The 13131-nt window shown below is 52.9% G+C and overlaps 2 protein-coding genes and 1 long non-coding RNA gene across 3 annotated transcripts in view; 1 reads left to right on the top strand and 2 right to left on the bottom strand.

Moving 5' to 3' along the window:
- The window catches only part of STK10 (serine/threonine kinase 10), a 136611-nt gene that overhangs the window by 95559 nt on the left and 27921 nt on the right, over positions 1–13131 (top strand). Inside the window, exons 8-10 of the mRNA XM_021077114.1 lie at positions 2248–2382; positions 4988–5542; positions 8950–9080. Of these exons, the coding sequence (XP_020932773.1) occupies positions 2248–2382; positions 4988–5542; positions 8950–9080 (821 nt within the window). The remainder of the gene's footprint in view (positions 1–2247; positions 2383–4987; positions 5543–8949; positions 9081–13131) is intronic.
- On the bottom strand, positions 706–7811 carry LOC110257344. The gene is made up of 4 exons (XR_002339816.1): positions 7134–7811; positions 1894–2022; positions 1119–1209; positions 706–876 (listed from the first exon to the last, which is right to left on the bottom strand). It is a non-coding gene; the product is annotated as an uncharacterized LOC110257344 (long non-coding RNA).
- On the bottom strand, positions 9043–10903 carry LOC110257341. The gene is made up of 2 exons (XM_021077124.1): positions 9987–10903; positions 9043–9162 (listed from the first exon to the last, which is right to left on the bottom strand). The coding sequence occupies exons 1-2, from the start codon at positions 10582–10584 to the stop codon at positions 9110–9112; spliced, it is 651 nt and encodes a 216-aa protein (XP_020932783.1). The 5' UTR covers positions 10585–10903; the 3' UTR covers positions 9043–9109.

Genomic DNA, 13131 nt, shown 5'->3' on the forward strand with positions numbered 1-13131 from the left:
GGGAGTCCCATCCTGGCTTAGCAGAAACAAACCCAACTAGTGTCCATGAGGTTGCAGGTTTGATCCCTGGTCTTGCTCAGTGGGTTAAGGATCCAGCGTTGCCATGAGCTGTGGTGTAGGTCGCAGACTCGGCTCGGATCCCGTGCGGCTGTGGTGTAGGCTGACAGCTGCAGCTCCGATTCAGCTCCTAGCCTGGGAACTTCCATATGCTGTGGATGTGGCCCTAAAAAGCAGGGGTAGGGTGGAGGGGAGGCTTTTTGGAACCACATGGCAGCCAGAGCAAGACCCTTAAAGGATAACTGTTTATCTCACTGCTCTGCCGTAGCCTTTGTACTTCCTGCTCCCTTTGCCTGGAGTTCTCTGTGCCTGGATCTTTCCCTGGCTGGCCCCTTCACGTCCCCCAGGTCTCAGCCTGAATCTTCCATCTCAAGGAGGCTCCTCTGACCAAAGACCTAAGCGGACTCCTCACCCCCTAACCCAGGCCCATGTTGCTCCAGCCTTATGCTATCCCTTTCCCCAGCCTGAAAGCTAATCTTGTCATTTGGTTACATGCCCATTGTCTTCCCACTCCGCTGCGGTCCCCTGAGGCCAGGGACCTTGCCTGTCTGCCTGTTTGGCCTTATTCCGCACCTGGCACGTTGCTGGTCTCAACAGGTGGCTGAGTCGTGAATCAGCCAATGAATGAAGATGTGAGCGAGAAAGAAATGCCTTTCTTCACACCTTTATTGGTTTGGACTTCCCAGAGAAAGTCGGGCTGGCTTGGGACAGTCTGAGTGACAGGGCTCTTCGTAAGGAGTGAAGCGTATTACTCGCCGGTGTGCAAAGAAAGCTGCCCAAGTTGAATAGGTTATTGGTCTCTAGCCTTCCACAAATGAACTGTTTTGAATGAACAAGCAGAGAAGAATGATTCATCATGGACCCATCAGTGCCTTCCTGTAAATTTCCAATCAATAAGCTCCAATTTAATGACCCCCTGCCGCCCCCGCCACGTGCCTTTCTAAGTGGCCCTGAGTGAGCGTGGGGAATTGAGGAATCCCACAGCCCTGTCCACACCCTCGTGCTCGGGTGAAGATGCTTAGTGACAGACGTGCAGCAGAGAGATATTCAAGCTGACTTACCATCTGCTGAGGCCTTCAAAGCTTTGATGTTTTCCAGGGTCCGTGAAAAAGCCCTCACTTTTTAAAAAAGATGTGACATTTCTGTAAACGCCTGGGAATAAAACACACACAACTTGGCCTCAAGATTTTGCAAACACACACGTCCACCTCGAGACAAGCGTGTTCATAGCAGCTTTGTGAATAGTTGCCAAAGAGGGGTGACGACACAGATGGCTCTCAGCAGCAGGGAGAGTCAACAAACTGTGACATCGTCATGCAGCAGAATATGGCCCAGGAATCACAACGGAGCGATTTACAGACATATGCGAGAAGGTGGGGGACTCTCACGGTCTCCACTCAACTCACGTTGAGTGAGGAAAGCGAACTGCAGAGACTGCGCACGCTGCGAAACTGTCCCGAGGACAGTAAAGAGCAGGCCGAACTAGTCTCTTCCACTGTGTGGCGGAGGAGAGGGGGCTTGACCGCAAAGGGGTACGGGGACCTTCCCGAGGTGATGGAAATATTCTGTGTCTTGAGCTGGTGGGGAGGTGACACCAGGTGCGAATATATAGAAAATAGTCCCTGAGCTTGATGATTTGTGAACTTTACCATGTGTGTGTCTATACGTGTGTGCGTGTATAGCTATATGGCATATATTTTAAACCATATATTAAAACCCTTAAAAATGTAAATTACAGCAGAAATTAATACAACGTTATAAACCAACTATACTTCAATACAATTTAAAAAAAGACTGCCCCCCCCACAATGTACATTAACAAACACACAAACAAACCTCCTGAGACACTGCTTCCACACCTGCTTTGGGCTAAGGACCTCCCCTGGCTGCCCTGAGTGCCCAGGGGACCCGTGACATGGCGCGTTCATCCCTCCGGGTTTGGCCTTATCGTCTCCCCTTCATTACCTGCAGCTCAGAGAAGGAAAGGGACATGCCTGGTGTCACCCAGGGAAGATTCGCCCTCTTCCCGCCACACACAGGACCTTCTGAGCTGCCTCGGGCTCTGCCTGACCCTATTGGCCAGTTTCACGCGAGGATGCTGCTGGCCTTCTCTGCCTGGGGGCTCTCCTGTCTCGGCCTCGGCTGCCCCCCCCCCAGCTGTTCTAACCCAGCTGTCTTGCCCCCCGACAGCATCCTTTCGTCAGCAGCGTCACCAGTAACAAGGCTCTGCGGGAGCTGGTGGCCGAGGCAAAGGCCGAAGTGATGGAGGAGATTGAAGACGGCCGGGATGAGGCAGAAGAGGAGGACGCGGTGGAGGCCGCCTCTGTAAGGCCTGGGGAGGGACGGGAGCCCTGCAGGCCTGGGGGTGGGGGGTGGGAGGGGGCCTGGGAGGCTTCGGGAGAATTCCCTTCTGTCTCTCCCCAGCTCAGAGGTCACTGGCTCCCACGCCACAGGTTACGTAAGACAGCATGTGGGCCGGGATGAGGCCGCAGGGCCTGTTGGTCAGAGTCTGTAAGTTTTCAGGGAAAAGCAGGAATGAGATTTTTCACATGAGATCTTGCAGTTTTTCCGAGTTGATCATTGACTCATTCTTGCTTCCCAGGCTTTCCGCCTTGTGGCTTGCATACAAAATGAGGATTTTTTTGGTTTTCTTTTGTTTTTTGCTTTTTAGGGCTGCACCTACAGCATCTGGAAGTTCCCAGGCTAGGGGTCAGATCGGAGCTACAGCTGCCAGCCTGCATCACAGCCACAGCAACACAGGACCCGAACCACAGCTACAACATACACCACAGCTCATGGCAACGCCAGATCCCCGACCCATTTAGCGAGGCCAGGGATCGAACCCACATCCTCATGGACACAGTTGGATTTGTTTCTGCTGAGCCACGAAGGGAACTCCCACAAAATGAGGATGTTTTGAGCACACTGAGGGGTCTGTGCAGATAAAGGCATGTGATCAGAGGCCATGGGCTGAGGGGCTCCGGCTGCCTCACACCCCGTCTGGCTGCCCTGAGTGCCCAGGGGACCCGTGACTTGGCGCGTTCCTAACCCATCTGCAGCTTCAGCGCTTGGGTGAATGTAAATTTCAATTAAAGCCAATTTAAATTTTTACAAAACGTTGGGGCCAAACAAAACATGTCTGTTGGCTGGATTCTGACCTAAGCTGCCGCTTTTGGATCCCTGCTCTAGCCATGGGGGGAGAGCCCCTCTCCGGGAGGGGAGGTTGCTGTGTACACGGTGCCCTGCACCTGGTGAGGCGGGGGCTGGACTCGTCTATGGGGAGGGCAGTACAGCACTTCCTCGAGTTTAATTCATTCCCGGAAGAGGGCTGAGCTGGCAGGAGCCCTCACCAGGGCGAGGAGGACAAGGAATCCGCACAGCAGCCACAGCCTTTCTGAGCCTCTGCTGAGTGCTGGGCATCCCACAAATCAGATGGAGGAGAACCAGGCCCCATTTTACAGATGGGAACACGGAGGCCCGAGTGGTAAAGAAGCTGAGCTGATAGGTGGCAGGGTCAGGTGGGGCCCAGGAGTGGGTGAACCGCAGTGGTGGAGGGCCTGGCTCCAGGAGGAGGCAGAATGTGGCCGCGTCCTGCCTGCTTTCTCCACAGGCTTGAGGGTGAGCTTTGTCGTGAGGACAGTGGGGGCCATGCAGGTTTCAGACAAGGGCTAGGCATGGATGTGTGCATAATAACGGGATTAAGTCCGAATTCTTTTTTTTTTTTTTTTTTTTTTTTTTTTTGCCTTTTAGGCTAGCGCCTGTGGCATATGGAGGTTCCCAGGCTAGGGGTTTAATGGGAGCTACAGCTGCCAGCCTACACCACAGCTCACAGCAACGCCAGATCCTTAACCCACTGAGCAAGGCCAGGGATCAAACCCGCAACCTCATGGTTCCTGGTCAGATCCGTTAACCACTGTGCCACAACGGGAACTCCTAGAAGGTGGACTAGTGTTGCCTCTGAGAGCTTCGATATCCAAAGTTAAAAAAAGCACAAGAGAGGGAGTTCCCTGGTGGCTCAGTGGGTTAAGGACCTGGTATTGTCTGCTCTGGGGCAGGTTACATCCCTGGCCTGGGAACTTCTGCATGCCATGAATGCAGCCAAAAATAAAAGAAAAAAAGCACAAAAAGAATGATGTGAGCTTACAGGGTGATTCTGTTCATATCAAGCTTAAAAGCAGACAAACAACCTATAACTCTTAGAGAGCAAAGTCAGGACGATGATTGTGTCAAGGGGAGGACGGATACAGGTGGGGGTCTCTGGGCTGGGACACTGTTCCACTCCTGACCTGGAAGGTGGCTACGTGGGTGCTCTTTTATTCCTTAAGCTGGACGCTTATGTTTCATCCACAGACACTGGTGTTCTGTTTCACAATAGTGACACTTTCAGAACCTCCTACCCCTGAAAAGCTCTAAAAACCAAAACCAAAACATAAAAACCTAGTGGCTGATATGCTGCATCTAGCTCCTGGATAGGTTTGATGTGGCCTTTATGTGATTTTTAAAAAAAATTTGAATTAGCTACCATCTAAGAATCAGGAGAAGTGTAAAAATCCAGATTCCAGCTTGTGTTGAAACATTGAAGGGTCCGTCTGCAGGGGACCCATTTTCTCACATTGTCACAATGGGCTGGGGCAGAGTATCCATTGCCCCCTTTTAACAGAGCATGAGCTGTCTATGTCTAGCTGGCCACTGTTGTCTCCACTCCTCAGAGGGATACCTGTTACTCAAAGCGAGTAGTAATTTTATCATCGGGTAGGCAATAGGGAGTGGGGAGGACTGCGGCTTACTAGAAAGGGAGACCTATGATACCTCCCTGGCCCTGGCCCATTTCCCCCTGTGGGTGTCCTACTTTCCAGCCTCACTGCATCTCTGACTCTTGCCTTGGACATACAGTAGCACAAGCTTAACCATCCTTTTTTTTTTTTCCTAGCCTCTGGGGAATCACACTCGCAACTCCTCTGAGGTGAGTCAGCTGAGCCTCAATGCCGACAAGCCTCTCAAAGAATCCTCTCTCACTGCGCTGCCACCCAGCCAGCCTCAGGACAGTGTGAATGGGCCCAGCCAGCCCTCTGCCTCTGGGGACAAATCCCTCCAAATCACCAGCCCCCCAGAGGTGGTGCCTGGAAATGAGAATGGCCTGGCAGTGCCCGTGCCCCTCCGGAAGGCCCGCCCGGTGTCCATGGATGCCAGAATTCAGGTATCTGAGGAGAAGCCAGCCACTGACCAGGGTGGGGACCTCAGTCCAGCAGCCAGCAGGTCCCAGAAGGCAAGCCAGAGCCGTCCCAACAGCAGTGCCCTGGAGACTTTGGGTGGCGAGAAGCTGGCCAACGGCAGCCTGGAGCTTCCTGCCCAAGCAGCTCCTGGCCCTTCGAAGAGGGACTCAGACTGTGGCAGCCTCTCCACCTCCGAGAGCATGGACTACAGCGGCGCCTCCCTCTCTGCTGATCTGTCCCTGAACAGAGAGACGGGCTCTCTGTCCATCAAGGTAACACCGCCTCTTGCGCCAGAGGCTTGGAGCGGGAGTCCTGCAGAATGTTCTGTGGCCCAGTGTTGGCTTTTGAAGGCCCCAGGTGGCTGCCTGCCATTTTTTTAAGTGGTTCATGAGGTCGTTCTTTCTCTAAAGACGTCTTAGTTCTGTTTGTAGCTTAATCCCCTAAATATCTGAGTTGAGTCTGGGGTTTAGTCATGTCAGGTGAGTGGTTGGGGTTCTCTGGGTTTCCATTTAAATTGGGTTTGGTTCGAGGCCCTGGTAACAGTGAGGGGAGAGGATTCTAAGTGAGAGTTCTCTGACTTGGGGTCAGCCCTGTGGCTCTGCTGCTGGCTGATTCCATTAAAGGGCGTGGGCTGAAGGCTCTTTCCTGGCTGGTGGCCTTTCCAGAGGGGGCGACATTATGAGGGACAGCAGCCACTGTGCCTGAGAGCTCAGCACGAGGCGTTCACTGCAGAGTGCTTAAAAACAGCAACCAAGGCGGGTCCTGTCTCATTGCAGTGTACAGAGCAGCACACGGGGCACAGGTGGGAGGTGGCGAGCTGTTTGGACCCCAGACGCCACGCTCTGAGTCCCATGTGCCCTTCTGCCTTCTCGTGGGAGCTGTGACCTCCTCCTCTCAGGAAGGGCGGGCCTGTTCCCCCACCCACTGCCACAAATCATGAGATCTTCCTGAACCCCCCCTCCGTCACCTGACTGGCCACACTGAGGGCCTCCTCCTCAACCAAAGCTGAATTTAGGGACGGTTCTGCCTCCTTTTGTTTTTTTTTTCCCTTCTGTCACGTACTTGGTAGAAACCACACAGTAGAGACTCAAAACTATTGGTGAGATGAAAGGGAGCAAAAGGAGAAGCAGCTGGCAGGTGTGATCGCTTCGGGAACAGAAAGTGCAGTTCTAACAGGTCACCAGCACAGGAAGGGACAACAACAGCTTTTATTGTCATACGAAGCATCGGGGGCCCATCGTCTTTCTTGGGACAGGGGTTCAGTCCCTTTTCTTCTTGAAAAGACACTGAGGGTGGAGTTCCCATTGTGGCTTAGTGGGTTAAGACCCTAACTGGTATCCTTGAGGATGAGGGTTCCATCCCTGGCTTTGCTCAGTTAAGGATCCAGCGTTGCTGTGGCTGCGGTGTAGGCTGACAGCTGCAGCTCTGCTTTGACCTCTAGCCTGGAACCTCCATATGCCGAAGGTGTGGTCCTAAAAAGGAATAAATGAATCAATAAATAAAGTTAGAACAATAAAAAATAATGATTTTTCTTAAAAAAAAAAGACACTAAAGGTGAAGAAAAAAAGGCATTAAAAAAAAAAAAAAGGCTGGGGAATTCCTATTGTGCCTCAGTGATAACAAACCCGATTAGTATCCATGAGGATGTGGGTTTGATCCCTGGCCCTGTTTAGTGGGTTAAGGATCTGGCATTGCTGTGGCTGTGGTGTAGGCCGGCCGCTGCAGTTCTGATTCAGCCCCTAGCCTGAGAACTTCCATATGCTGTGGGTGTGCCCCTAAAAAGCAGAAAAATAAAAGTAAAATTAAAATAAAATTAAAATAAATAAAATAGGCTGACCCACCCAGACCAGGGCCCCCACCTACCCTCCAGGGGGCTGGGAACATTCCTTTGCTGACTGGCAGTGAGTCAGAGATCACGGCTGTTCTGATGAGAATCCTGCATCAGGACGCGTGGCTTGACGGGGAGCCTCATGCCTCAGAGCCGAAGCCCCGTGACCTTAAGCAGTTCTAGAGCGAGGGCTGCGCCCCAGCCTTTCTCCCCTGCGTATCTCATTGCTGGTCTGCCTCATCCTGAACTGAGTCTTCGGGCATATGAACCGGATGCTGTTGGGAGATGAGAAGCAGGGTGACTGTTCCGGGCCAGTAGTGTCCAGAGCTCCTGGCCGGGCTGCCTGGGGAGAGGTGGAGCCTGCAGGGGCGGGGAACCCAGACGCCAGGGCCAAGGACTCTGCTGGGCTTGATAGAGCGGGCATGGGGGTCTGAGCGGACTCTGAGGGCAGAGACCTCCTGTGGGGAGCCACCCGGGCTCTCCCTCTGCTCCCGGGAGCCGTGTTGGAAAGGTCGGGGGGGGCTCCACCAGGAAAGAACCCAGGAGCCAGTGAAGAGGCCAAGGGAGCGGGAGAAACCGTGATGACTCCAGGGCAGACCCATGGGCCTCGTCCAAGTCAGGATGGAGAGCTTTCAAAGGGTATCTCTTTTTTTTTTTGTCTTTTTAGAGCCGCACCTGCAGTATATGGAGGTTCCCAGGCTAGGGGTCTAATCGGAGCTGTAGCCGCCAGCCTACACCACAGCCATATCCACGCCAGATCTGAGCCGCGTCTGCGACCTACACCACAGCTCATGGCAACGCTAGATCCTTAACCCACTGAGCGAGGCCAGGGATTGAACCCTCAACCTCATGGTTCCTAGTCGGATTTGTTTCTGCTGTGCCACGACGGGAACTCCTCAAAGGGTATTTCACTACCCTGAGGCGTCCTGGCAGGGCTGGGTAAGCATCATGTGTGAAGGGCATGGTTGTTCACAGGAAAAGAAGATTATGCATAAATCTGGTGGCTCCAGATGGTGTGGTCTCCTGTGCAGTTCAGGTCAGATCAGTTTTGGCTGTCAAAGCCCTAATGAACTTGGGCTTTCTGGGCTCTCTGCCTTTTGGCCTTGTGGATGAGAGATTGTGGTCTGCAATAATGACTGTCAGAAATAAATACCAAGTTTGGGAGTTCCCGTCATGGCTAAACAAATCCGACTAGGAACCATGAGGTTGCGGGTTCCATCCCTGGCCTCACTCAGTGGGTTAAGGATCGGCGTTGCCGTGAGCTGTGGCGTAGGTTGCAGATGTGGCTCGGATCCAGCATTGCTGTGGTTCTGGCGTAGGCTGGCGGCTACAGCTCCAATTCGACCCCTAGCCTGGGAACCTCTACATGCTCTAAGTACGGTCTAAAAAAAGCCAAAAAAAAAAAAAAAAAAAGTTTGAACCCTTGCTGTTGTATCCACCCCCTCCCCCACCTCACTCTTTGCATCTTTGGAACCACCTTGGGCGGCAAGTTCTGTCTCCTCCTCCGACAGGCTGTCACGGCTGAGGCTTAGACAGGACAAGGGACTTGTCAAGGGGGGATGAGAACGCAGCTTGCCCTTTCTGACGCCTCATCCTGGGTGTGTGAGCGCTGGCAGCCAGCTGGCAGAGGATGGGCTGTCTGAAGGCCACGATCAGGGAGAGGAAAGGGCGTGACCTCAGATAGTCAGGCCCCCAGCTTGAGAAGCCTGAGGCAGGCAGGGGGCAGGGGACTGCCATCTCCCCCCAGGACGGGGCTGAGGCTGTGGGGCCAGGAGGGCTGTGGGTTGCCCGCCCCGTGTGGATCCTTAGCTGAACTGCTGAGCTTTGCCTAATGATTTTTTCCCCGGCCAGGACTCAAAGCTGCACAATAAAACCCTCAAGAGGACACGCAAGTTTGTGGTGGACGGCGTGGAGGTGAGCATCACCACCTCCAAGATCATCAGCGAAGATGAGAAGAAGGACGAGGAGATGCGATTTCTCAGGCAAGCCTGGGGAGGGCCGCTGATGGTGGTCACAGGGTGGGATGCTGAGAGGGGTGGGCTTTCTGGTGAGAGAGCGGTCGGTCTAGGGGGGACAGGCAGGATTAAGGAGACAAAGGAAGCTGGCTTTGCTTGAGAGCTGCATTCCCCACTGCACTCCCATCCACCTACTCACCCGCCCATCCCTCCATTTACTGATCCACCCACCCACCCATCCACACCTCCACCTACTCACCCACCCACCCACCCATTCCTTCAACCCACCCCTCCATCCACTCATCCCTCTACACACGCCCCCATCCATCCACCCACCCACTCATCTACCCCCCACCTACTCACCCACCCACCCATCCACCCCCTATCCATCCATCCACCCCCCACCCATCCATCCACCCCCACCCATCCATCCACCCCTCCACCTACTCACCCACCCATTCCTTCAACCCATCCCTCCATCCACTCATCCCTCTACACACGCCCCATCCATCCACCCACCCACTCATCTACCCCCACCTACTCACCCACCCATCCATCCACCCACCCATCCATCCACCCCCACCCATCCATCCACCCACCCATCCATCCACCCCTCCACCTACCCACCCACCCATCCACCCATCCATCCACCCCCCACCCATCCACCCCCTCACCTACTCACCCACCCATCCACATACTCACCCCTCCATTTACTGATGCACCCACCCATCCACACTCCCACCCTTCTGTCCAGTCCATCCGTTCACTTACCCCACCCCCTCCATCTCCTTACCCACCCGTTTATCCATTTATCCAACCCACCCCTCCCTCCACACACGCACCCTTCCATCCATCTCTCCACCAACTCACCCATCCCTCCACCCACCCCTCTAGCCACCATCTGTCCATCCACCCATGTATCTACCCTCTTACCAGATGGGGGCACATGGTGGTGACCTGGAGAGTTGAGGCTGTGGCCTTTGTAGAACTTACACCCAACAGGCCAGCAGACAGCACCCAGGATAAGTCCCAACTGTGGTAGATGCTGTGGAGGGAGTAGTGGGTGACAGGAGAGTGAGCCCCTGGCTTGGGGGAGGGGACACTGCTGCATGGGCAGTGCCCTGAGCAGAGCTGGAAGGTTGAGAGGAGCTGGCTGTGAGCAGAACTGGGGGAGCACAGGAGGAACTGCAGGGCCAAGGCCCGAGGAGTGGCCACGTGGCTTGTTTAGGGACCCGAGAGCACAGGCTGGAGTGTGGAGTGTGGGTAGGAGGGAAAGGACAGGCGTGCAGGGTCCAGCCCATGCCATCCTGCGGGAGGGGGTGTCAGAGTGTGGCTTTTGTCCCAGGAACAGATGGAGTGAAACAGCTGGAGACTGACCAGCTCTAATGTCCCTTTGAGAGGTGGCTCTGCTGCTCTGTGAGACGATGCTGTGGAGGTGGGGGTGGCAGTGAGACCGATGCAGGGATTCAGGGAGACCCTGTCCAGGATGGTGGCCAGACAGAGGGAAGAGCTGTTGGGATTCGGCATGCATCCTGGAGGCCAGACTGTGAAACTGGGAGGGACTGGTGCGGCGGGGAGGGCGTGCGGCCAAGCTGTTTGCTGGGAACCTTCCTTGCGGCCCTGCTCCGGGGCGTGTTTCTGCCGTTTTCTCAGTGAGGAAACAGTGTTTCTTGGCAGGTTAGTTACTTGCCATCCGGGTGAGAAGGTCTGTCTGTGTGAAAGTTCTACCAGGCTTCCACTGGACCGGGAAGCTTCCCGGGGCTGCCAGGGCTGGGGCTGGGGCCTTGGCAGTTAGGGAGGGAGGCCTGGAGCCACGGAGCTCCCTTGGGGCCAGGCCTTTGCAGGCTAAATTCATGGTTGGTTTGGAGGACATTTCTAGAACAAACACATTCATAGCTTTAAAAAACATAGACATTCCAAAGCCAAGCAGAAGCTGTTTCGGGTGCCTGGGGGGCACCTCTGCTGTCTAGGAGCCAGAGGGGTGAGAGGCAGACTCTTCACTGGTGGTGTTGCTGTGGGCACGGCACGTGCACGCACACACACACATGCACACAGACACACACACACACTGGTGTCCTCATTTGTGTGTGCAGGGCTAGGGCAGGGGTGGGTGTGGTTGCTCTTGGCGTGTGACCCCACCTCTATTTTAATGGGAGGTGACCTGTACTCCTCAAGCCTCAGACCCCAAGGGCTGGGTTTTCTTTCCATCATCTCCCCTCTGGGCAGTTCAATTCCAGACCCACCACACCCCATCTAGAAGCGATGCCTCTGGCTCTGGCCCCCACCGCCTCCTAAGCCGAGGAGCTGTGTGCTGCCCAGGTTCCAGAGGGGAGACTTGCCTGAGGTGGAGAAGAGCTGCTTGCAAAGGACAAGGCTTTTTTTTTTTTTTTTTTTTTTTTGCTTTTTAGGGCCGCCCCCACAGCACATGGAGGTTCCCAGGCTAGGGGTGGAATCAGAGCTGTTGCTGCTGGCCTACACCACAGCTCACAGCAACGCTGGAGCCTTAACCCACTGAGCGAGGCCAGGGATCGAACCTGCAGCCTCATGGATACTAGTTGGATTCACTTCCGCTGCGTCTCAGCGGGAACCCCCCCCCCCCATGTCAGTTTTTAACAGGCTTGCCCAGAAAGAAGCACACCACTTTGGGGTCTACCCCGTCAGTATTTTTCCTCTGAGTACACACATACACACAGTGGCAATACGTACGGTACAAAATTAAGGTACCCTATGTGGTTTAGTTCAGTTTTCATTGTATTTACATTTCGAATTGGTAAAACAATCTCATGGTTCAAGACTAACAAAAAGAAGGTAAACAGTGAGACTCTCCCTCCCTTTTCTGCCAACCATCCGGCTGCCTCCGTAGGTTAATATTTTACAGTGCAGTCCTTCCAGAAACACTCAGAGTTTCAATAGGAAAGTAAACACAGGGACGCACGCGCACACACGTACGTGGTCCTTTGTGTTTTTCCCTTAGATGGTAGGGAGCGTAATAGATCCACTCTTCAACATCTTGCTTTTTCCACTTAGACATCAGTCCCTCTCTGTTCATAAAGAATTACTGCACAGGGTAAGGATCTGGCATTGCTGAAGCTCAGGTGCAGGTTCGATCCCTGGCCCCGGAAAGAGACTCTTTGTGCTGTGGGTATGGCCAAGACAAAAAAAGAATCACTGCATTTTTTCATAGATTTTTTTTCCCATGTAATTCAATATCTTCTAGAACTTGATTTTTTTAATGGTTGTATAAAATTACATCAGATGGATGTATTTTATTTAGTTAGACCTGTATTGATGGACATTTGTTTCCAATTTTGTAGTATTAGAAAGAGCATTATTATGAATATCCTTATGCAATTTTGTTGTGCATCTATGAATATTTCTTTAGAATCAATATCCAGAAGTGGAAGTACTGTGTCAAAAGGCATGAACTTATTGACAAATTGTCCTCCAGAAATGTGTCAATTTGTACATATCAGCAATACATGAAAGTATCAATTTCCCTTATATTCTTGCCTATTTAATGAAAATATTTCTTTTTAGGTGCATTTCGTACCCATATTGGTAATTTTAAGATTTCTTTTTGTCTTTTGTTTCATGTCTGTTCATGTTCTGTGCCACTTTTAAAAATTAGGACATTGCTGTTTTTCTTACTGACTTTTAAGCACTCTTTATATATTAAGATTATTAGTGGGTTTTTTTTGGGGGGTGCACATCAATGCCATCTGGAAGTTCCCAGTCTAGGGGTGGAATCAGAGCTACAGCTGCTGGCCTACATCACAGACACAGCAACGCCAGATCCGAGTCGCCTCTGTGACCCACACCACAGCTCACAGCAACGTTGGATCCTTAACCCACTGAGCAAGGCTAGGGATCGAACCTGCATCCTCATGGATACTAGTCAGAATCATTTCCACTGAGCCACGATGGAAACTCCTAAGATTATTAATATTTTGTCTGTCAATACATGTCAAGTAACGTCTGAGCTCTTAAGTTCTAGTCATGCCTCTCCCCCAGACTTGTCATGCCTCTCCACATCCAGCCTTCAGTGTCCCTAGCTATGACTGTGTCATCACTGAGGCCA

The sequence above is a fragment of the Sus scrofa genome, chromosome 16, assembly GCF_000003025.6.
Source record: "Sus scrofa isolate TJ Tabasco breed Duroc chromosome 16, Sscrofa11.1, whole genome shotgun sequence".
NCBI lineage: Eukaryota > Metazoa > Chordata > Mammalia > Artiodactyla > Suidae > Sus > Sus scrofa.